We start from the raw sequence: 24,182 nt of genomic DNA on the forward strand, positions 1-24,182 counted from the left end.
CAATATTTTACCCCAAATTTTATCATTTTTTGTAAATCACAGGCGCATTGTTATTATGACTTACGTAAAATTTTTTCAAGATTTGCCTGCAATTTCGTTGCAGTACTCATTTGACCTCATTTTGTGTTACTATATCTGAGCATCGTTCACTCATTGGATCAATCATAAAAATGTGTAAATTGAAATTTGATAATTTGAACATGATGTTCATTTTTTAACTTCATCTAGACCTGATTACAAGAAATTGGAGATTGATATATATATTGCATTATAATGAGAAAGATAGTTTCAACTCGAGTTTTCCTTTTTCTTGCTAGTTGTTATCGAACCAATGTAAATAACTCTCTATATAAATTGAGAAAAGGGATTTTCTGTTCCACATTTTTATACTGTTCAGTGGGGATGATGGTTTGAGTTAAAAATACCCTGATTTATGTGTGCTCAAAGCCTAAGATCTGGAAGAGAGGGGAAAATTGTTACCGGTATGTCAATTTACTAAGAGTAACCATCAGACCATAATGCCAGATAACAATGTTTGCACATAGTTTCGGTTACCATATTCGTGTTTGAATGTTACATAAAGTACTAGTATATGAAACCTATCCACTTTTCATTTTTCAAGGAAAAGTCGAAGAAGACATAGGTCTTCATCTTCTTCATCATCTCATGGAAGTACATCTAAATCTCCTGGTGGAGGAGGAAGTGATCTGCTTCCTGCTGAAAGAAAAATTAAAAGAAAAGAAAAGAAGAAGAAAAAGGTTGGTCAATTTATTTTGATTTGTAAATGCTTTGCACTGAACATTTGAAGTCATTCGTGCTGTTGTATTTTCAAACTGCCTGGCCTTGATTTTTGACATATGAGTATAAATTCCTAACTTCGAAAAGTGGGAGTCGGAGTCAAAGTTGTGATAGAATTTAAAAAGGCTAATCACATTTTTAATAAAAACTGGTATACCACAAATATTTTGGTACTTCCATAGTGTGTACTGGGTTTGGCCGTAATTTTATTCCGATTTTCCTTATTATAGTTCCATTACGAGTTTGGAAACTGTCTGTGTTGCCAAGTGAATATACGATATACGGCCTATAAGTTTCAGTCCCTTTACACAACTTGATGCAAAGTAGGCGAACAAAATTAATTACCTCCATATTGGTACACATACTTCTGGAGCGACAATATTTCTTTGCCAAATCTTAGAAGCCCGAGCCAAAGATTTTAAAAGAATTCACAAAGGCAAAGTTAAATTAAAATTTTTAACAAAAACTGGTATAGGCTGCTGCAAAAAAATTTACATGGTAAAAATTTGATTTTCTTAAGCCACGAGTCTAATGCTCTTTTAACCTTTAGTTGAGTCAGTAGTCACACAATTGACAACCCTGATTATGACTGATAATTACTTCATTAGTATTGACCTTTGCACTTTATAATGATAGTTTTTATGATCTTCACAGTCTCATAGAATTAAATAGATTTACTTATGATGTGATAATAAGATGTGATTAACTTTTTAACGAGGATTAAAGGGTAAATCAGTCGGGATATTTTGAAGCTTAATTTTATTATTTTGGAAAATGAGTGAATATTCTCATTTATTAACACAAATATTTAATTTGAATTCATTTTTATCAGAATGTATAAATTAAATGTAAAATGCAAATTAAATATTTAACTACAATATGTAAATATGAATAAATATTGGCTTTATAATCATAATATATTAATTAAATGTTTTGCAACCCTCCTTCAGATTTCATTTATCTTTTTTAAATTTTTTTTAAATACTTCATATTGATTATTTAATAAAATCGTATGTATGCAAATTGATGTATGCAAAATTTGATAAAATAATATATATCTGGAATAATAATAATAATAATGTAATAAAATGGTCTTAATAGAATTATTTATTTATTTCTGAAACAAAAGAGCCATGCACAAGTATATTGACATAAAGGAGATACCGGTTCAGACGCTCGTATAGCTTATAAATGTAAATTGATGTTTGCACAAACCATAAATTAGTATAAAAGAATAAGGGCCCAGGAGTTTGAAGGCATTTTCATTTTTTCAGGATACCCTGCCTGTCATTTTTAATTTTTGTGAATTTGATAGTTGATAGTTCAGTAACTAGAAGAGCAATAAATTATTCTAGTTCAAACAACGTAAATTGGCCATTTTTGGCTGCATATGGTGATTGGCATATGCAGGTGATTCATTTCACTTACCTAACTTGAATTTGACTGTATAAACTTTAATACACTAGCGGAACAAGTTTTCTTATGTTTTGAACATGTTGACTTTCTGTCTGAAAACCATGGAGTTACTGTCAAATCAAGTTCCATATTTAATTATATACTTTGATCTGTTATTTTCGAGCCTTTGTGATTAATTAGAATAATATCTTGGTGACCGAATTGTCTTGCAGATTCAATACAACACCACTTACTTAATTAATATTTTTGCTATATTATTAAATTTCTGCTTCAACGCACCACCTCACACTGTTATATTAATTTAATATTCTTCCTTTTATAAAAATATTTTTAATTTATCAAGATGATAAAATGTACATTTGTCAGCAATTTTAATAAAAACATGAATCTTGGTTGTCATTTAGTATTTATTATGATGAATTTGTTTTATTATTAAAGTTTATATGGGTGGTAGATTTATTATTTCGCAATATTCTTGATCGAAATTGCTAAAAAAATAAGACCTTCAGAATTTAATAATTTGCAAGTAGGAGGTAGAATGTTGACCACATTTCTCGTTTGATCGCTTGGTATGTTTGATTTTTACCACTGGATTTTACAGTTTTTCTGTGGCCTACATTGTGAATTTAATTTCAGGTAAATATTGGCCTTTTCTGCCATTCATCAATGCCCTTGTTCGTTGTTTGGTTAGCTTTTATTAGGACAAAACTAATATGGTCAATAGTAATACATATCCAACTCTTTAGAAAACACATTTTCATCTCAGTTTTAATATGTTTAAATGTTGATAAATGATTTACTGGTTGTATTAGGTATAAAATATTAACAAAATACTACTTTTTTAGCCAGCAGGCGGAATTATTAAATTAATTTGGCAGACAAAAATGTTATTAATATATGGAATATTAATAAAAAACATTTTTCATGCGTCTTTATTAGCAACCAGCATATTTCAATCTCTGAAATTTGGTTTGTTTGATGTTACACCATCACTGTGGAATTTTGTCGCTTTGAAAATGGAAATTCCCTTGAAGTTGCTTGATAATATGGAGAATGTTAGGAAAATGTTGCACTCGCTTTGTATTTTTTAGAGTGGCCATAGGTAGATTTCGCACTTTATGTGATGCCTTTCTTAGGCCTGTGTTTAATAATATTCAATTACTGCTATGGAATGGAATTTGTGGATGGAATGTGTCAATGTTATTTTTATTAAAAGAGAAACAAAAAACAGAGAAATCAAATATTTTGGAAATATGTGATTTCTAGTATTTCTTTTTAAATTTTCTTTTCAAAATTTGTGTAAATTGATTATATTTTTGCTGTAAACAAGTATAAGGAATGATATTAACTAAAAATGATTATACTTGAATTGCTGAATGCAAAAAATGCATAGGATTGATAGGAATGCCATAATATTCCAGCAAGAGAAAAATTATCTTATAATAAAAGTAAAGTGTGTCACGTTGGACTATTTCATTAGCCTAGCCGAATCTGAAAAAAAAGTTCTTACCGGTCATTGGCTTTTTAACTTTTTTTAGCCATGTTATAACAGAAAAATTATTTAGTATATATATTTCTTGGGGACTTTTATGTTTGATTCTGGAAAGTCTACATAAGCATCAAGCATCCAGTTAGATACTGAGCTTCTATTAAGTTTTAAAGAAACTATATCTGGTACTCTCGTAGTGTGTGTGCCATGTTAGGGTTAGGCCATAATTTTATTCCGATTTTCCTTATTTCAGTTCTATTAGGAGTTCGGGGACTGTCTGTGACTGTCCAAATGAATATCCCCCCTCCCCATAGGTTTCAGTCCCTTTACACAACTTCATGCGAAGTAGGCGAACAAAATTAGTCACCCCATATTGGTACACACATGTCTGGAGTGCCCAATATCTTATCCAATTTGCCAATGTATTAATTTATTGCACCCTAGCACTGCATGTCTTAATGCAGCACATAAATTGAGCCTGAAATATCTCTTAGGCTATTCTATCCGGAAAACCAAAAAACTATTGCACTATCAAGTAATTCAAGACAATCGTAACAATAATACAATATTTATACAAATTTTTCAGAATGTAAGAAAGTCACTCACTGGTCCTCTTAGACAACGAACATTGAGTATCCCAGAAGAGGAAGAAGATGATGAGGAGTTTATGAGGCATCTCGATGATGATCTTGAGGAAGAAGATGAGAGTGAGGAGGAAGAAGAGGAGGTAATAGTGAAAAAATAACAAATAAATATACATTTTTTTAATGATTATTTTAGATTAGTCCTGCTTTTTAAACAGGAAGAGTACGTATCTGCCTCCTACTAAATTGTTGTTGTGGTTGTAAAAAAAAACTGATTTGTGCCGCAGCTAATGGACCAATCAATTTCAAGCATTGGGTATTGCTCCACTAAATTAACAATATCAAATTTTCATCACTTAAAGACAGAAAAAGTCATTTTATTTTATTTTCTCATTCTTTTTTTTATGGTTTTCATTCCAACTTCATTCCATTTAGGAAGAGGAAGAAGATTCTGATAAAGGTCCTGATGACAGAGGTGAAGAAAGACATGATGATGATAAAGGAGGTGATTCAAATCACAGAAAACCAGAAGATGATGTAGGTTGCTTTCATTATGAATGAATTTTATGTTTACAATTCATTAATATTGGCTTGGTTTGTGTCCATATAATTGTGCATTTTTCTCTTGTTAGAATATCGAATGATTAATTAAGATGGCTTCAAAATTACCCGAAATGATTACCCGAAATTGCATATAGAAGTCTGTAGATTTATTCATTCACCCGTTTGTATAATTTTTCATGTAAATCTGTTTTCGGGAGATGTGTTGAATTTTGAGTTTTTAAATGGTACTTTAATACAAGTGAAATCTGAATTCGAAGAATAGAGCGGTATTAAAAAAAAAAAGTTTTATGAACAAAATCCAAAGTAAATTTCGGTTTGGACAAATGAAACTCATTACTGATACCTGATTCTGTTATTTTAAACTAGAAACGTAGACAACAGATTTTTCTTGACTACATTTCACAACAATATATTTTAATTTCAATCACAAGTATCAATTTTGTTAGAGACGTAATGGATTTTCATAAGTAAAAGGCTTATTTTAAAGTATGTTTGCCTGTCAAATGTAGGGAGTCTGATGTCCTTAAACAGAGGATAATCCAGATTTATTTTTAGGATGATGACTACGTTCGTAAAGTAAATGAAGTGTCAACACCTGCCGGTACGAGCACTGATGTTGTCGACGCTGGAAAAGAAAAAATGAAGGTAGATAAAAACTAATTTGATATTGACCTGTTGGATGAAATTAGAGGTGTTTGCTTTGAACGCTGTAGCTCAGAAGCCCTTCGATACAAGAGCTTATTAGATATCAGGTAACTGAATCATTTTTCGGGTAAGATAGTCTAGAACAGGGTTTCCTAACCTATCGGTCGCCTACAAGTTATTTTTAATTTTGCATCCAGATAAGCATTTTTTATTCTGACTGCATGCTTTTTTTATTATCAACATTTATAACAGGATAATATTAGTGCAATGCCGCAACAGATAGCACGTTGAGCTATGTTTCATTACTGGTTCCAAATGTTTCACATCTGATCAATATTTTGTTTCAACAAAAAATCAAGTGTCAAAAAAGATTTTATTGTGTTGTAAAACTCAGGTTTAATATTAGGCCTGCACTTAATACACATATGTAATGATACAAATCAAAGGATAGAACCATATTCAGAGCGAATACTATATAATATAAAATGTATATTTTTATGAAATTCAGCAAACTCATGAATGTATTTTAGTTGTTATGTTCTATTAAATATTTTCTGCACAAATAGTGGTTCAGTATTTGTGTATGAAAGCATGAAAATGAGTAAATCCATGCTATAATTCAAAGTAAGACCTAATGCAATTTTATGGTCAGTGAACATGAAAATTAGTCTTTACTATTTATATGCGAATTAATGTCTGACAAACTTTTATTTATTCAAATTCGACTCATTCCGTATTTATTGCATCAGTTTTACAGAGATATTTTGCCCAATAGAATCAATTTAAATTGATTATATTTTTGCTACAGAAGATAAAACCACATATGTACAACTTATTTAAATGTCTTCCACTCTAAATAAGGCTCTGCAAAAACAGCCACTGATATAATTGTGTAGGGAGATGTTTTATTTTCTGGAATTTTTTCTGTTCGGAATTGCGTACCCAATGTTACACATCCAGGGTGGAGTGGTGGCACTGGTGTGCATAGTCATTTTAGCTAAAAACATGTTACATAACTTAGAACAAACTGTAAAAATGCTGATAAAAAATTATTGATATGCTATCTAAGCTATATACCAGGTTCGTTCATTCTTGCGACATAGATATCTGTGGAGACACACTGTCTGATTGTGATATAATTCAAGTAAACACTAAGAGGGTGAGGGGCTCTGACTGGTAGGTAATTTGACCATAATTTATCATATGGTTAAATCCGGCATACATCTGAGACAAATAAATCTATGTGAATTTCAGTCACTTTAAACAGTGTTAATTAAATCAACTTTCTATTTTTTATTTTTTTTTATTTTTGAAATTACCTAAATAAAGTATTAAATAATGATTCTTATTTTACTAAATATTCCTTATAACTTCATCAAATTTAATATTATCCATTTTGCTTGATTGCACACCATGCATATAAATCCTAATTGGATTCGGAGGTCTATGAAGTGTGAAGAAACATTATTTTTCAAAAATGATTCATTCTTTATCTTCTTTGCATTGAAAACTGTTGAATTATTAATTAAGAAAATACGCTTTTAACAATTTCGTAAAAATATATAGGTGTTTAACTGTAATTTTTTTTTATCTCAGGTTGGATTTTCAATTGGAGATGATGATGGCGAACGACCTGCGAGTGTCTTAACTGTGCCTTCTATATTATCATGTATGCAAATACAAATGAATTTTTTTTAATCAAAGTGACCGTAAATCATATTATGAGATTGATATTGATAGTTCGTGTGACAATTTTAGATTTATCATCATCATAAAGAATTTAATTGAGAGGAATTGAGGATTATTTTTCAAGTGTCTTGATTATGGATTATAGTGCTTTTGAAATATTGGACAAAATTTTGATTATGAGATGAGATAAGCCATATTTTGCTTTATTATGAATTTGTTTTCAGGAATGAATTTCATTTTGGATTTTCGAAATTATTTTGTATTACCGTAAGTAGGATTACTTATAAGATTTAAAAATATCTTTTCTTGAACTTTTAGCCAAGGCTTCTCCATCCGGTCATCGTAAATCCAAAACTGCGACATTCAAATTAGGAGAAGAAAGTGAGGAAGATGTATTACAAAGAAGGCAGTAAGTTGCTAATACTATAGAAAAGCATAAGACGCAGTCTTGTCAAGGCTCGCTCTAACTGTCATTTATTCTTACTATAGTTCTGAACCATGGATGCTTCCCAACCCAATCCTCGACTCTAAAAAGTTTTTGATGATCGTTTTTTGAGTTTCACAAATTGACGCTAACTTTCATAACCAATATTATTATTCAAAACATTTAACCACTTTCCATTTGAAAGTATTAATAGCTGATTTTGGCGTAATTTAGTTTTTTGGCGTAGTTAAGTTTTTTGGCTATGATTGACTAATTATTGATTACTGCAACTAGCCTGAAACCGCTAGGAAGACTTGATGACCATTAAATTATTCGATTTATACCGAAGTTTTATAGCTTGCATAATCACGAGTCTTGTGGGAAAAATGGTATATGAGCGGCCGCACAATTATCAATTGTTGGTCAGTGTTACGAGTCTTGTGGGAAAAATGGTATATGAGCGGCCGCACAATTATCAATTGTTGGTCAGTGTTATGGATATATGTAATGTTGATGTGTCTATTCATAAACTTGCTGAAATTAACAACTTTTTCCAGTTCTGCGACGGCCATTGATGAGAAGAAAAAAAAGAAGAAACACAGACATTCTCATCACAAGAGAGGAAGGCACAGCAGCATCACAATAAGTCAACGACGAGCTTCTGGAAAACAATTGAGAGTAAGCATAAGCGGTTATGATGGTTGTTTTTAGGAGTGGTTAGAATTTTTTCCTTATTAGGCTCTATACCTGACATGTGCAAAGTACGGCCTGCGGGCTAAATCCGGCCCGTTGGGTAATTCAATCTGGCCCGCTTGAAGCTGCCACAACCGCACTAAGACCAAATTTTGATGTTTTAGCTAAAAACAGCACAAGGAATTTGTTAAGATTGGGGTTGAATTTAGTTTTCGCACGAGGCATATTGTTTTCCACCTTTGCTTTGTAACACTGAATATTGTTCATAAAATGTAACTTTTTACGTCACACTTACGTGGCCTGCCAGACTAGGTGGGCAAAATTTTTGGCCCCTGGTTCAAAAACCTTTCCCGCCCCTGCTCTATACTAACTATGTATACTGTTATGCCTTGCTAGAAAATTTAAAAAAATCTTCTTGTTACAAATTGAGTGAAATCTGAATTAAATATTCTTATGTTATAAAATACTATAAGTTTTGGCAGATGTTCAAATGGTTGAACATCATATTTTATTTTCAAATGCTAACGTGAGACTTTTCCTCTATAGGACTTGGATGAAATGAAAGAGGAAAAAATGCGGCGGCAACTGAACTCTGAAGCTGATGAAGATATAAGAAGTATGTTTTATTTTTATAAGTAATAATCGACATAATTATTACTCAAATTTAAGTATTTAGGAGATGGTGAAGATCAAGGAATGTAAGAATAATGCTCTTTTGGATGCAATTTGGATTATTTATTCAATTACCTTATTCTCAAAGCACCTAACGTTCTCTTATGTGTTTTTCAAACTATAGATAGCCATTGCAATCTACTTTTCATACATCAGAATGCTATCCCTACATATATGGGTATTTTACTTTGATTTTATTTGTACAGGTCATAGGTATGAACATCATGCTGGAATTCGTAAACATTTGTTACATCGACCCGTTAAAAAAAGAAGAGTTGGAAAATTACCAGAAACACAAATACCTATGGATAGAAGACCACATGAGGTAACATATTTCATGGTTCTTCAAGCATATTGTTTGTCAATTTATCAGTTGAGGCTAGTTGTTGTTGAGGTAACTTGTTCAAAAGTAAGCTTCAAGGTAACTAGTAATGTGTTGTTGGTAAATTATGGTAATATTTGAACGGTATACCATGTTGATGTATAAATATTGGATTTGAATAGAAATGTTAGTGATATATATATAACACTCTATAGGTGAAAAAAGGCAACAAACAGTCATTTTTTCAAAACAATTTTCTCAAAACAAAATCACACTTGCTCATTCAGAAGAAAAGAGACTCGTATTTGGACAAAGTTAAGAATAACCATTAAAATGCCTTGAGCTACTGAAAATAGAATAAAATTATCGTGGTGCATTACATGGCAGTAAATACCTGATGAGATCTGAAGCAAATAAAGGAAATACGATCCGACAAACAACTCAGCTCAATATCAGCTTATCATTTTCTTGTAGGTGTTTGTTGAATTAGATGAATTAGTATCAGGAGAATGGAAAGAAACAGCAAGATGGATCAAATTTGAGGAAGACGTAGAAGAGTCCCAACAATGGGGAAAACCGAGAGTTGCATCTTTATCTTTTCATAGTTTGCTCGAATTGAGAAAAACAATTGAAAAAGGTAAATATAAATAAGTATATTGACTTAATATGGAATACAATTTCCACCATATCTGTTTTTCTGTGTGATTTCTAAAAATCTCAGAGAATCAGGATAGATGTATTATGAGTAGGGCTTGGAATTTCTGGGAGAAAACTTTCATCGTTCAACGGGTAAAATTAACCGGTTAACAGCAGCGTGACGTTTGGCGTATTAAGTTTGAATTTTAGATTGTTACGTCACGATGGTTACAAACCAATTTCGAGTGATATTATCCCGGTATTGCTCAAAATCATTCACGAATGGAGATGGTTTCATGCTCACTCTGCTTCAAGAGATATGCAGCGTGTTTCGGACATATGGATGTATTTTGGTGAAACCCTATTCCGTTATTAAATGTCATTTATGTGACAAATTATAAGTGTTCGATCTGCAAATTCTACTTTGAGATATATAAAGAAAAACAGCACTTGTTGGATGACATTAAATTGACGCTTTCGCAATAAAATCGAGAACAATATATTCTGACCGAAATCTGATTCTGAATTTATCATTGTGAAATTTTCATAGTCAGTGATATTGGTACTTCAATAATTTTCTACAATTTTTGGTGCTCACCAATACAATCAGTGATATTCTCATGAATTAAACGCCGCGGGAGATTAATTTGCGATGAATTAATCATTTTTGAAGAAATTGTACATTATAATGATGATTTGTACTTGAGATGTCAGTTAACGGTTAAAATTTATCGTAACCGTTAACCATCTAAAATCGATTAACCGGTTTAACCGGTTAATCATTCCCAACCTTAATTATGAAGGTAACCTACTAGTAACTCGATCAAAGAAAAAGTTTAGTTCGAACAACAATCACTAATACAGTCAACGCCATAGCACTTCTGATTACCCTGCAAAATTTGCAGGTTCAAATCCCATGGAGGATAATTATGTGCGAGAAAATTAGTGGACACATCGCCAAAGTGGAGTGGGGTGGTTCAAGTAACTGCTTTTTGGTTACGACTTCCTCCGCCATCAAGTCCATGAATCGGGAACAAATATCTGATTAACAATTCCAATACCCAACAGCCTGTTAACTGGACGAAATGTTGTGGATTGTCGTATGATTCAGACATCTCATTGACTTTTCTCCCTCCTAAGATAAATATAAAAATCCTAATCTTATGCTGAACTTGAAATATCCAGTCATTTGACCAGCTCTGATACATATTCTTTATAACTTGTTTGCAGCCTTTTTGGAGTGATTTTGGAAAAATGTTACACAAAAAATAGACTTAATTTCAAAGTCTTCTAGTTTGAGTATATTTTCAACCTTTGTTGTTGTGTATTAACAGGTGCAGTTGTTCTTGATTTGGCTCATGATAACTTGACTGACATCGCTAATGCCGTTGTGGAGCAGATGGTTCAGTCTGATCAAATTCGAGCAGATGATAGAGGAAGCGTTCTCAAAGTTTTACTTTCAAAGCACAAGTAAGTTTTACGTTTTATTTTTATTTTATTCTTTTCTAATGATGTTTATATTCAATTTGCATAAAGAAATTTTTTTTTTTCGTTTGAGTCGTTCATGATTGAGTTATGCCTGCTTGGGTGGTTACAGGGTGTCCATAAATTTTATTTATACGTCGCTCATTTGTTCCTTTCGCTCTGAACCCGAGATGTGTAATCTGCGTTATCAAAATAGTTGAGCCTACGGTTTTAACTGCTAGCCAGGGTGGTCCAGGATTGGCAGCTCCGCGGGCCACAAAATTACTTTTGCATTGTTCGCGGGCCACAATAGTGCCAAGAACTTCGCTCATTTAACTTCGCTAGTTGCCTCAGTAAGCCATATCACTAGTCAATTCAGTGACATTAGTGATGCAACAATATGTCAAAAGATTTTTTGGTTAATTTTATGACTAAACAACACAAATGCGATTTTTGATTTTTTTCCGAATGCGACACAGGCCACAGATAATAAGCGGCGGGACACATGTGGCCCGCGGGCCTGGGTTTGGACCACCCTGTGCTAGGCCATCGCGCTGCCTGTAATCACTAAATGTTCAAAAATTCATCATTTGGCTTTGTAATAAATTTTGAATTTTTTGGATACCCTGTATATTATCATTGCTTTCTGAAAAAAATTATAAAAAGCCTTATTTCTTGTGTTCAAATTATCGATATGATACCTCAGACAAGATGCTTAAATTTCATTTTTTTATTTATTGCAAAGCTTCAATTACTGATTGCAATATTTAACTTAACAAAAAATTCTCTTCCATGTATGTTCCATGGCTTGAATTTTTTGGGATTTCTTTTCAAATAATTCAACTTTGCTTTTTGCAAGTCATTATCAGCTTATCATAGAAGATAAAATGAAATGACTTGATAGCATGATAAAGAATCCTAAAAGCAAATCAACACATGAACACATCAGCTTCAATTGTATATTTTTCAGGAATTTATTGAGCAAATCAGGGGAACGGTAAATAATAATGCTGCTGTTCGTCATCAAAATTTGCTTTTATGTTTGATTCAACCAGCTTGTAATATTTTATAATTTGAATCAGACTTGGCTGTCTAATCCTAACCCTAACATTTAGAGTTTCCTAGGCGCAGAACTGTGTGTACCAATATGGAGGTAACTAATTTTGTTCGCCTACTTCCCATCAACTTGTGTTAAGGTACTGAAACTTATGGGCAGGGGGGGGGTATATTCACTTGGCTAACACAGACAGTCCCTGAACTCGTGATAGAACTAAAATAAGGAAAATTGGAATAAAATTATGGCCTAACTCTAACCTGGTACTGGTACACACACTACAAGAGTACCGTTGCTTATAGTTGTCATTTGGTAAGTCCTGTGTAATAAAGATTTATTTGAAGGATCCAACTTTATGGAATCACATACAGAGTGACCACAAAACAAAACCCATAAATTTCTCAATTCTGCGAAAATGACAAAAATTTATTCGACGATTGTTTGTGTTTGATTATATCTATAAGTTTCAGTAATCCAGGACGCTTTTCTTTCCGGTTCGGCATTCCTACCAAATATATTACACCCTCGATGTGTGTGAGGGGGGTGGTGATGGGGTAATGGGATTTCACCCCCGAGATTTTAACCTGCAAATGCCATCATAGGTAAGTCAAACGTTCCGCGCCCACAATACACTTTCTCATACAGAACAACAGCCAAGTAGGATTTAGTTATAAAATTGCAAGCTTGGAATGATCTGCCTGCTTCTATCACAGTCATGTTTATTATTGTTCTCTGATTCATAAACTAATTGTTTAGATCAGAATGTTGAAACAAAATCTGTAGTAATTGTTTTACCCAATCACAAGCTTCTCGTCTTGTATTATTGTGATTTTGTAACAATGATATATCTATGTCCAGGCAGAAGCATGGCCGAGCCTATAACTTTCTTACTCTAACTAGGAAATTACCATTTTTTCCTAGTATATCTATAGTCGTGATACAGAAAAAGAACCATAAAATTTCAAGTTAATGTCCATGCAGCATTACTGTACCTCCGATAGATTTGTAGCACTGACCAACATAAGATTTGTAGCACTGACCAACATACTATTAATACAGTATAGATATTTATAGAAATTGAATTATATTATTTCGGTCCCTCTATTTGGAATTTCTGGTTCAAAAAATGCATAATTACAGAATTACCCCAAAAATTTATTCTAGTATGCAGAGGAAATGTGCTGTAAAGCTAACTCCCTGAAATAGTTGAAATTTGTACATTTGTAACAATGAAATAATTTCAGTCCACTTGTTATCTTTATAATATGTAGTGTTGCGAAAAACATTAGTATTCAAAATGTTATGTCACGTATCCTAATTCACATGGATTTTTTTTGTTGTTTTTTGTACTAATATTCAGTAATAGTATATATATATATATTTCAATTCATTAACTGTATGTAGTGTTGCATGCAGAAACATACTAAAAATGACAGAATTTTTTTACTTGCAAATGCATTGCTGCAATGCCGCAAACAATCACACTTTCAAAGCTATTGCAGCAGCATATTAAGTGCTGGATGATGAATTAATAACAGTATTTTGCTCTTTATTGACGCATTAAGTAATGAGAGACAGGAAGTTGAAGCGAAATTGCTTCTTTCAAATTTATATCAAAGCAGTTCATATGAGGTTACAATGATGTATCATGTGTTTGTGCAAAATAAAAAATTCATTATAAAACACTTTCTGTATAAAAACAAAATAGTTCACATGGGAATTTAGTATGATATGCATATTAAATATGTTGTGATGTGCGTACATAAAATGATATCATAAAAATTCGGCCTCTTTTTAGATATCAGATATCTTTAATAATAAATATAATCTTAATTTCGGCAATATTGAAAAATTTGAAATCATGATAGCTAAAAAATAGTATTTCTGTGAAGATTTTTGAGACCTTGCTTTAACACGAAAAAAACTGAATTAAATTTTTATTTAATCCTCATATTCGTTGAATTAATTATTCACAGTAGTTACATTCTGTGTAATCATAAAACAACGGCTTCGATGGAACCAATCACGCCAACCATTGTGCATCATCCTTTGATTTTAAATCGAAAACAACTAAATATTAGCTGCTTGTATAAGGTCTTGTTCATAGTGGAAGGCGCGTGCGTATAAGCGCCATATAAAAAATTGACCGATTCATTTTGATTTTAACTGATTCATTTTGATTCGACCGTCATTATGCATTTGTACAGTAACAGTTGAAATTCGAAACTGATTTCGTTTTATGTTGGTACGTTGTAAATCAACTTGAAATAAGCGTCATATAAAAAATTAACTGATTCATTTTGATTTGACTGTCGTAATGCATCTGTACAGTAACATTTGAAACTGATTTCGTTTTATACGGTACGTTGTAAATCAACTTGAAATAAGCGTCATATAAAAAATTAACTGATTCATTTTGATTCAACCGTCATAATGCATCTGTACAGTAACAGTTGAAATTCAAAACTGATTTTGTTTTATATCAATACATTGTAAGCCACTCAAAATAGTGTCATATAAATATTAACTGATTTATTTTGATTTGACCTCAACCTCAATAATGAATTTTTTACAGCAACAGTTGAAATTCAAATCTGATTTTTTTATACCCCTACATTGTAAACCAACTTAAAATCAAAGAATGACATTCTCCGATATGAGAACACTTCGATCAATTTTCAACAAAAAAAAGTCAATTTTATGAAGATTTTCATTTTTTCATTTATTCAATTTCAGACATCTTCCTTCCAAAAGTGGATTCAGTACTAATTTTTCAACAGCAAGTTTAAGTAGTTTCTTTAATCCAAGTTCTACTGGGCTTGACAATATGGATGATGAGGAATCATCTGTTAGTTATAGTACTGCAACACAAGAACCGAAAATACCATTATTGGATGGAGACAGCTTTTCAGAGGCTGAGGTGAATTTTTTCCAGCTATGTATCCCTGATAGTGATATTAAAATAGAATTATTATCTCATCTCTGGGAGTAGAAACCTGATAATATGGCCTATTCATATGGTGAATCACTGCCTCTTATCTGCTTATCAAACTATGATTGGTATCGAAGTAGTCAACTGTTCAATAATCCTAAAGATAGATGAATTCATAACTGATAACAAGCAATTAATTACTTGTATCCAGTAGCAACGAGAAGTCCCAACAATCCTTTTGCGCATATTCATTCCATATGGAAATCCATTTTACGATAGTCAGCAGTGCGATGTATGCATATTTTCAAAATTCAACAAAATGAAAAATTTACTGAATTCGACTAAACTTTTTTTAGAATTCATTTTGCTTAGTTTCAAGTGTACTACGCTCATAGCTTGATTTGTTTATTTATTCTTTATTCAAAATTGTTTCAGAGAGGAAGATCAGGAAGTGTTGTTCGACCACCGCATTCAAGTCAATCAGCGAAGGATTTGAAAATTATGAAGAAAATTCCACAGGATGCTGAAGCTACTGCTGTACTAGTTGGTAAGTTCAAGATATCCTAAGGGATCTCCAAACAATATCTATGACAATTCACTGTATCTTGTACATTTTGGTAGAACTGGAGCTAAGCTTGACCATATTGGCTGGGGTCGGAGCTGCCAGAAATTTTAGTGGCTCACGCTCCTAACCATCTCATTATTTTTCAACATGTACAATTCTGGAGTCCAGCTCTGACATAAAATATGAAGCTCTGGAACCGAAGCTGAGGCCACAGTTTGAAAATGATATGACACTGGAGCCAGAGACTCCTTGATTTCGAACCAGCTCCCCAGTCCTGTTTTTTTACTGTTACCAGTTCATGTCGGGTTTGAAAAGCTAGTCAGTGGTTACAGATGCATAGACTTTAAGGGCGAAAACTATTATTAAGTAGCAGTGACATTATCCATGAGAAATCACATCTCCTTTTCCTATTACCAGTTAATATCTGAGCTTGGAAAAATCTAACCAATCAATGGTCTTAGATGCCTGGGCTATGATGGTGAAAGAAATCATTGGAGACCTGTGGTTACATCAATTTTTTTGTGCTTATATTTCCATGAGGCAACAGCTGTTTTGGCTAAGAAACCCTGGCGTAGCACAATGCCCTAACCTTTGATAAATTCCCATAATTTTTTCTTTTTGAGAGGTAGTCTGCATTAAAACGGTCTTAGAAAAGTCGCTTTTTTAGAAATAGGAACACCTTTGTGTTAAATAGCCTCCAAAAGTGCTCATACCGAAACTTATTTTCACAATATTTATCTTTTTCATTGGTAATTATGAAAAATAATCCACAATTTTTATATATTCAGGTTCTCTGAAAGACCTCGAACAACCGACAATGGCATTTGTAAGATTGGCTGCTGGAGTGGATTTAGAAAACGTTGTTGCATTGCCGATTCCAATCAGATTTTTATTCATACTTCTTGGACCAATCACTGAAGATTTTGACTATCATGAAATTGGTCGATCAATCTCTACATTGATGGCAGACGAGGTAGGCAGTGGCGCAACCAGGCCGTTTTCAACGGGGGGGTCCAACCGGAATTTACACAGTGCAACCACGACGTAAGTTAAAAACTCCACTAGGTGTCACCCCGCTGAAACACGATAAATTGCTCGTGGTTAAAAGGGAAACGCCATCGATTAAATCCCAGCCTTTCGCTTACCTTGCCCTCGTTCATTAACGGCGCTTCGCTATGTCTTGCACCTCGTTGGTAGCAAAACGCCGTTCATTACATTCCAGCGAATTGCTAACAAAAAGCTGTTAATTATTTTCAACGTTTCCCTCGCTTTGCGCCTCGTGGATAGTGAAACACGGCTTTAATAAATTCCAGTGTTTCCCTCGTGCCGCGCCTTGCTCGTTGGGTGAATTCGTCAAGACTAAAAACAAAATGCAATTCTTGCGAATGGACCTTTTCCCGACCCTAACCCCAGAAAAATTCTAAACTAAACTGAAGCTCACCGGAAGACATAATGACAATTAAAATAATTGATTTACAACTAATTTTTGGAAACACAACTAAAAACTGACTAATTTAATGCAGGGATGTCCAAATCGAATTTAAATTCTAATATCGCAAACTTCAAATACTGTTTTTTCGTGTTTATAATAATCCCAAATAAAGCGCATAATATCCTAGCGTCTTCGTCCATGTGTGGTTCAGCAATATATTACAGCTGACATGAAAGAATTTCGATAAACGCCGACTTGAAGAACTTATAAGACTTCGAGGACGTTTTTGATTGAAAACATTTTCTTATCGTGTATTTTACTTAGTCGAGATGGTTTAGGCGTCCTCGGTAAATTGTGTCTTAATTAGTTGTTTTTATCCTCAGTTTCGATAGTGACCGAACATAACAGAAAACTTTTTCATTTCTTGTAATTTAGCGCGTATAAAATAGCTCTTAAATAGTATTTAATATCTATCGCGGATTTTGTCGGCATCCGGCGTTGATGACAACATCGTTCAGTTTAAGTTAGCGGTATTCATTTACAAACAAAAATACATAACAGCCGACATGAAATATTCAAATCAGCGCAGAGTTGAAAAATAAAACAAGTTTTATGGTCTTAATATGCACATAGAAAGAAGAAAGGACAGAGAAATAACGACTAAAAACTAAGAACGGTATGGTATGTTTGTGTACTTTTGTTTACCATCGTCATCATAATCAAATTAGTTAAACCCGATTCCCAAATTTCCGCCCGCCAATAATGGAGAATAAAGATGGAAAAACGTGTTTTACTTTTTGAGTCGGCGTTGATTTAAATTTTTCATGTTATGTGTTATAATTTTTTGATTATAAACTAATACCTCCAACCTTAAATGAACGATATTGTTATCAACGATGTCGGGATAACGATAAAATCTCCGATAGAAACCAAATAACATTTAGAAGCTATTTTATAGATTGCATGAAATTAAAAAATTTCCCGTTAAGTTCGATAACTATCGAAACTGAGATGAAAACAATTAATTAGGGCAGGATTTGCTTTTGAGTTTATTGCCGAGGCGCACAACATATCTTGACTAAATTGAAATATACGATAACAAATGTAAAAAATTTTCAACCAAAAACGTCCTCGACGTCTTATAAGCACTTCAAGTTTATTGAAATTTGAAAGCCTTTCACGACGACTGTTAGTTATTGCCGTGCCACACATGACTCCTTACGATTGCGATAAAAAATGGAATAATTGTGAAATGTTTTTAAATCAGAACGTGGACGGGGCGGTAGGATGTGTACGGCGTTTTCGGTTCTCGGCCTTTCATATGTAGAAAATCTTAGGTTAATCGAAGCAACATTTTTCCGAAAATAATTTTCGTATTCAGATTTTCAGAGTTTCTACTGCATTATTATAACACGAAGACGGGCGGCGTTACATTGCGTCAAGATGATGAAGCACGAGAGTATTCGGCACAAGAGAGAGAGAGATAGCATTATGCTATTGTCGATTTCAATTCGCATCGACAGCGCGCGATTTCGACTTCTTTGAGATAACATATCTCATTTTCGAATAAAAACATATACGCGGGGATAGCGATTATTACGTAACTAACAGCAAAAAGGTATGATTGAAGTCGGGCGGTGTTAAATTACGTCGAGGTGATAAAGCTCTGGAAAAAAGTAGTTTTCACCAGATTGTTATGACCGTGGAACGACGTTGTTTAAACGTAGAACAATATGAAAATCAAACGAATTTCAAACGGGGGGACACGACCCCCGTAACCCCCCCGCTGGTTGCGCCACTGGAGGTAGGGTATAGGATTCGTGTGAAATTTTCATAATTTTTTAATAATCTTTCCCAAATAGGTAGAGTATAAAAATTTTCTTGGAATTGTAATCCAAGACTTACCTCATTTTCTTTTTGTGAATAAGATAGGTCAAAATTTTTTGTATTTCATTTGTTTGTTCATTTGATCAAGTATATCATATTCTATGGACCATACGGGAAAATTTGAATCCCCTTTTTCTCAAAAATTGATTGTGCAAGCCGGTGCACCTAATGTATGAATCAGGTTGTGCTTTATGCTTTTTTGCCTACTCTCAAACCATTACCAGTATTGCCTTAAAACATATTGCACTTTGTAGCCAGATGCACCTTACGTATGAATATAAACCCAACTCAAGTATTTATTGACAGTGCACCTTATAATACGATGCACTTTGTATTCCATAAAATGTGGTACTTTATCTTCGTAATACCACAGTTGCTCCCCAAACTATAAAAGAATTTATAATAATAAGAGTATACACGACTATGAGTTGATCTTATATATGAGTTGAGTGTGTCATATAAAACCAACACATTCCCCAAAAAATGAATGATTTCAATAATGAAATTTGTTTAACAAAAATATGACTGGCTTTGCCAAACACCTGATATCGTTATAGTGCACATGAAGAAGCTCACATATGGCAATAATGATTAAAAATTTATATATTATAAAACTTTCCCTTGTTTTAATTTGAAGCTAATGAAACAAATTTTTTCTAATGCGTCGTGAGTTTGTAAAGTTTGATAACATTTGGATTAACATGTTACATTGCATTTGGCAGTTTATTTTGTTCAATTTGATGTCTCTTTATATTAGTCCTATGAACACTTACTAAATTTTCTATGTTGCTTCAAGGAATTTCATGTTGTCGCTTATCAAGCTGAAACACGAGGTGATTTGTTGCGAGCCATCAATGAATTTCTTGATGATTCAATCGTGTTACCACCAGGACAACTTGAGAATCCAGAACTGTTAAAAAATATCGATCGATATCAAAAACATTTAGCTCAAAGAAATAAAAGAAAACAATTGAAAGCTATTGCTGAGAAGAAAGGTTTATTTATACTTACATCTTACATACATTAATATTACATCTTACCATGGTTGACAATAAAAAAAATAATTTTTTTTCTATAACATATTAATACATATATCTATTTGCCAATGAGATTTGAACATGGCTCTTGACAGGCTGTCACTTAATCAACAGTTGCATCATGAAGACCAGTTCGCTAACCACAAGCAGTTATTCCCTGACTAAGTCTAAAAGCTGAAAGTTTTTTCAATCTTTAAACATCTTGGCTCAATTCCGCCAAACTGTATCCAAAAAACATTTTTTGTCATTGCACATAAAACCTCCTCATTAATTTTATTTCTGATCACAGAACCTGAAAAACCACCTGAGGACCCATTGAAAAGAACGAAGAAATGCTTCGGAGGACTTGTTCGTGATGTCAAACGTAGATACCCAAAATATTGGTCTGATATCCGTGATGCCTTCAATGCCCAATGTCTCGCCTCTTTCATTTTCATATATTTTGCTGCTCTGTCTCCTGCTATTACATTCGGTGGTCTTCTAGGTATGTATAGTTTGATTCAAAAACAAGGATAGATTAAAGTAATAAGTATGCCCCAACTGGTGAAGCTGTTAGTTATGCATTGTGAATGAGCTTTGTCTTTGCACCATTGATTACCATTGTTGACTAAAAGTTGTAAACACAAACCAAGTCACATGTCACAGAAGTCCAAAGTCGAGTCAAATACTGAGTTAAGTCTCACCATGGTTATTTGAGTATGAATCCGAGTACATTTAAATGACCTGAGCCACTTTTAGTCTTTGATAAATGGAGACTCGAGTCCATCTCTAGTTGAGTAAATGAATCCAGCCCCCACCTCTCCTCCCCCCTTCAACACTACTGATTTCCTACATAGATTTACAGGTTTGAAGGTTTGAATTATATCACTATCGGAGATGATTATACGTTACAGGATCCCCCTTGTGATTGCAGGGTGTTTATTGTCATCTCTGGTTAGATTTAGCTTTCTCCGCGATCCAATCGATCCATATGGAGTAATTAACTAAATAGTTCTGACCTGACCTCAACTGGTACCTTTTGTTGTTATCGACTCTTTTCTCCCATTCAAAAAGTTTCCTTTCTAATGATTGCAGAATAATATTACAATTTAACCTTATAACACCTTTATTCCTTTGTAAAGAATGCTAAAGCAATTTTTCTGTTTTGTTTTTAATTTCTGTTAATTTGTTGTTAATTTTATTCAGGTGAAAAAACTGGTAACCTGATTGGAGTTTCAGAAATGGTTCTTGGATGTTGTGCTTGCGGATGTATAATGGCTTTATTCTCTGGACAACCTATGTTAATTGTTGGTGCTACTGGTCCTCTCTTAGTGTTCGAAGAAGCTGTTTATGGCGTAAGCGACTCGTGACATTTTTTATCTGTTTGGCATTGGTTGGAATTACAAGATTTTGAAATGCTGTTGTTAGATATAAAGCAAACCTGAAGATGGTCTTGGTAAACTCTTGAGGCGGGCTGGGGGTGGATGAGGGTAAAGTGGCAATTTGACCTATTATTTTTTTACAGAACACCTATTTTCAATATTTATTCCTGTGAACCAGCTCAGAGTAATTGGAGGTGCAATAACATGTGTATTCCAAACTCTTGGCATATTGCATCGATTGTTGGGTCCATTTTATCCCATATTTTGCTGGTTTTGAGGTTCTGACATGACTTTTTCTACTTTAGTTTTGTGTTGGAAACGGTCTTCCTGTTCTTGCTACGAGATTTTGGATCGGATGCTGGATTTGTATTATTGCAATTGTTACTGTTGCATTCGAAGGATCCTTCTTGATTCGGTTCGTCAGCAGGTTTACTCAGGAAATATTTGCTGTTCTCATTTCTTTGATTTTCATCTATGAAACTTTCAACAAGCTATTTAAAGTGAGTACAAACCTAGTTTTCAATACAGTGCATTTCGTTTAGAGAATATTTATTCTTTTTAATATGGATTTGAAATTGGAATAACTATTGCCGTTTAGAGTACGAGTCAATATTTTTTTGACTTTTTGAATTTGAAAAATAGAAATCTTGCAAACACAAGTTGTCAGTAAAAGCTTTATTATGTGTGACAAAAATGGAAGCCTGATTCATATCTTGATATTAATCCAGACTGAAAAGTTGGAACGACTTAGGTGGTACTTTTCTTTAATGGATGGTTGTATGTAAATTTAATAATTAGTTTGTGCAGTGGTCTAGTGGTTAAAGCGTGTAATCTTTCATGGCATATCTGGTTATAATCTCGGGTTCAAATCCCATGCCTACCCCCTCACCAAGGATGTAATAAATTGAGTATGGAATGTCTACTGGAAAAATTGGGGTTCTTCCAAACTGTAGTGACTCCTTATGTATGTGTGAAGCCTTGCCCGGAGCAGAATACATGTGAATACTTGTATAAAAATAATTCTCATTAGATTGCGATGATTTTACCAGAAGATTTTATTTTTATTAGATCTATGGTCAACATCCTCTAATGGCGTCTTATTGCAATCTAACTGTCAACAGTTGCAACAATTCTGTTGACAATATGAACACAACTGACTTGGATTTCAATTTAACAATGACTGCTGCTAACACATCAATGTGCAACAATGGAACTAGTATCTATGAAACAACCTTAGGTTTGTGATAAAGTTTTTATTACATGGTTCATTGAATAACCCTTGACTTCAGAAAAATTGGAAGTCTTTGTTAAGGTAACATGCTTAAGCGCCATTATTAGACACAAAGTTTACATATGGATTCTTTTGTACATTATGATGTTATTCTTGTTAGTCTTTATTTTCTTCTTCTTATTGTGAGAAAATCATTTTACTCATTAACTACCGGAGTCGGACCAATTGCTTCGAAATTTGCAGTGGTTATGGACTGTATTTTTCGCTAGAAGGCTATTTCCTTTCATTATTTAGAAAATGATTGTGGTCCCTAGGAGATTGTTCTTTGGTGTGCGATGACGTCATAAAAATTAAACATTGCACACCCTGTCACGGTTTCGCGTTTGCATTAGTGGTCCCGCGTTTGCATTAGTGGTCAGGGACAGCAGTACCCGTATTCTAATGTGGCAGATCGCATATCTGTACTATGTTGTATTGGCCTTCGTGTCCATATATTCGAACATCGCTCTCTTGTTATTTCATTGTTTTTTTATACAGAACCTCAACCAAACACAGCATTATTATCTACTTTACTTATGTTCGGAACATACATTATTGCAATGCAGTTGCGTGAATTCAGGTCTGTAATTTGAGAATATAAAATCTTCTGTTTTACATATTAAAAAATACTACTAATTCTGATTTCGCTTTTTTAATATATATCACAGGAATAGCAAATTCTTGCGAAGCTCCGTCCGGCGCACCATAGGTGACTTCGGTGTTCCCATTGCAATTTTTGTTATGGTTTTATTTGATTACTTGATTAAAGAAACTGAGACACAGGTAAATTTTACATAGACAATACTGAGTGATTATTGCCTCGTCATCTCGCTCAAATATAAATTCAGGCTTAAATTTTACTACCGATTCTGGGTTGACTCTAGTTCCGAGAATATCGCATTTTGAAAAAAAAAACATTGTCGTGTTCAAACCTTCTTTAAGAGGCTGTTAAAGAACGCTTAGTAAACTTAGTGATTCGGTGTAATATCAGAAAATCCAACTCCTGGCTCAGGGTAGTTAGAAAATACGACTCGAGCTCCACACTCCTGCCCTCCACCAATCTTGATCTGTCTTCTTCGATTGAAAGCATCTCACCTAACTCTGAACAGAATTGAAAAAAGTAGATCAGAAAAAAGTGCTGGTAGATGAAAAAAACTAATAGTGAAGCAATATAAGGTAATATTGAACGCAAATTCAAAGTAAAATTTACCCTCCCTAATGAATAAAAATTCTATCAGGGAGAGCTTT

The 24,182-nt window shown here is 33.4% G+C and overlaps 1 protein-coding gene across 7 annotated transcripts in view; it reads left to right on the forward strand.

Moving 5' to 3' along the window:
* Positions 1–24,182, forward strand: part of LOC120341885 (band 3 anion transport protein-like) — a 43,055-nt gene that overhangs the window by 11,520 nt on the left and 7,353 nt on the right. For 6 of the 7 annotated variants that reach the window (XM_078110358.1, XM_078110360.1, XM_078110361.1 and 3 more), the window contains 22 exons: positions 623–758; positions 4,290–4,430; positions 4,723–4,824; positions 5,407–5,496; positions 7,093–7,165; positions 7,504–7,594; positions 8,167–8,287; positions 8,849–8,918; positions 9,181–9,299; positions 9,771–9,933; positions 11,267–11,402; positions 12,367–12,393; positions 15,187–15,370; positions 15,818–15,929; positions 16,736–16,920; positions 20,063–20,261; positions 20,593–20,787; positions 21,489–21,637; positions 21,970–22,164; positions 22,733–22,901; positions 23,433–23,514; positions 23,603–23,717. In XM_078110358.1, coding sequence (XP_077966484.1) covers positions 623–758; positions 4,290–4,430; positions 4,723–4,824; positions 5,407–5,496; positions 7,093–7,165; positions 7,504–7,594; positions 8,167–8,287; positions 8,849–8,918; positions 9,181–9,299; positions 9,771–9,933; positions 11,267–11,402; positions 12,367–12,393; positions 15,187–15,370; positions 15,818–15,929; positions 16,736–16,920; positions 20,063–20,261; positions 20,593–20,787; positions 21,489–21,637; positions 21,970–22,164; positions 22,733–22,901; positions 23,433–23,514; positions 23,603–23,717 — 2,854 coding nt within the window. The remainder of the gene's footprint in view (positions 1–622; positions 759–4,289; positions 4,431–4,722; positions 4,825–5,406; positions 5,497–7,092; positions 7,166–7,503; positions 7,595–8,166; positions 8,288–8,848; positions 8,919–9,180; positions 9,300–9,770; positions 9,934–11,266; positions 11,403–12,366; positions 12,394–15,186; positions 15,371–15,817; positions 15,930–16,735; positions 16,921–20,062; positions 20,262–20,592; positions 20,788–21,488; positions 21,638–21,969; positions 22,165–22,732; positions 22,902–23,432; positions 23,515–23,602; positions 23,718–24,182) is intronic. The other variant, XM_078110359.1, reaches the window with a different exon arrangement.

This window comes from Styela clava, chromosome 3 (genome assembly GCF_964204865.1).
Source record: "Styela clava chromosome 3, kaStyClav1.hap1.2, whole genome shotgun sequence".
Taxonomy (NCBI): Eukaryota; Metazoa; Chordata; class Ascidiacea; order Stolidobranchia; family Styelidae; genus Styela; species Styela clava.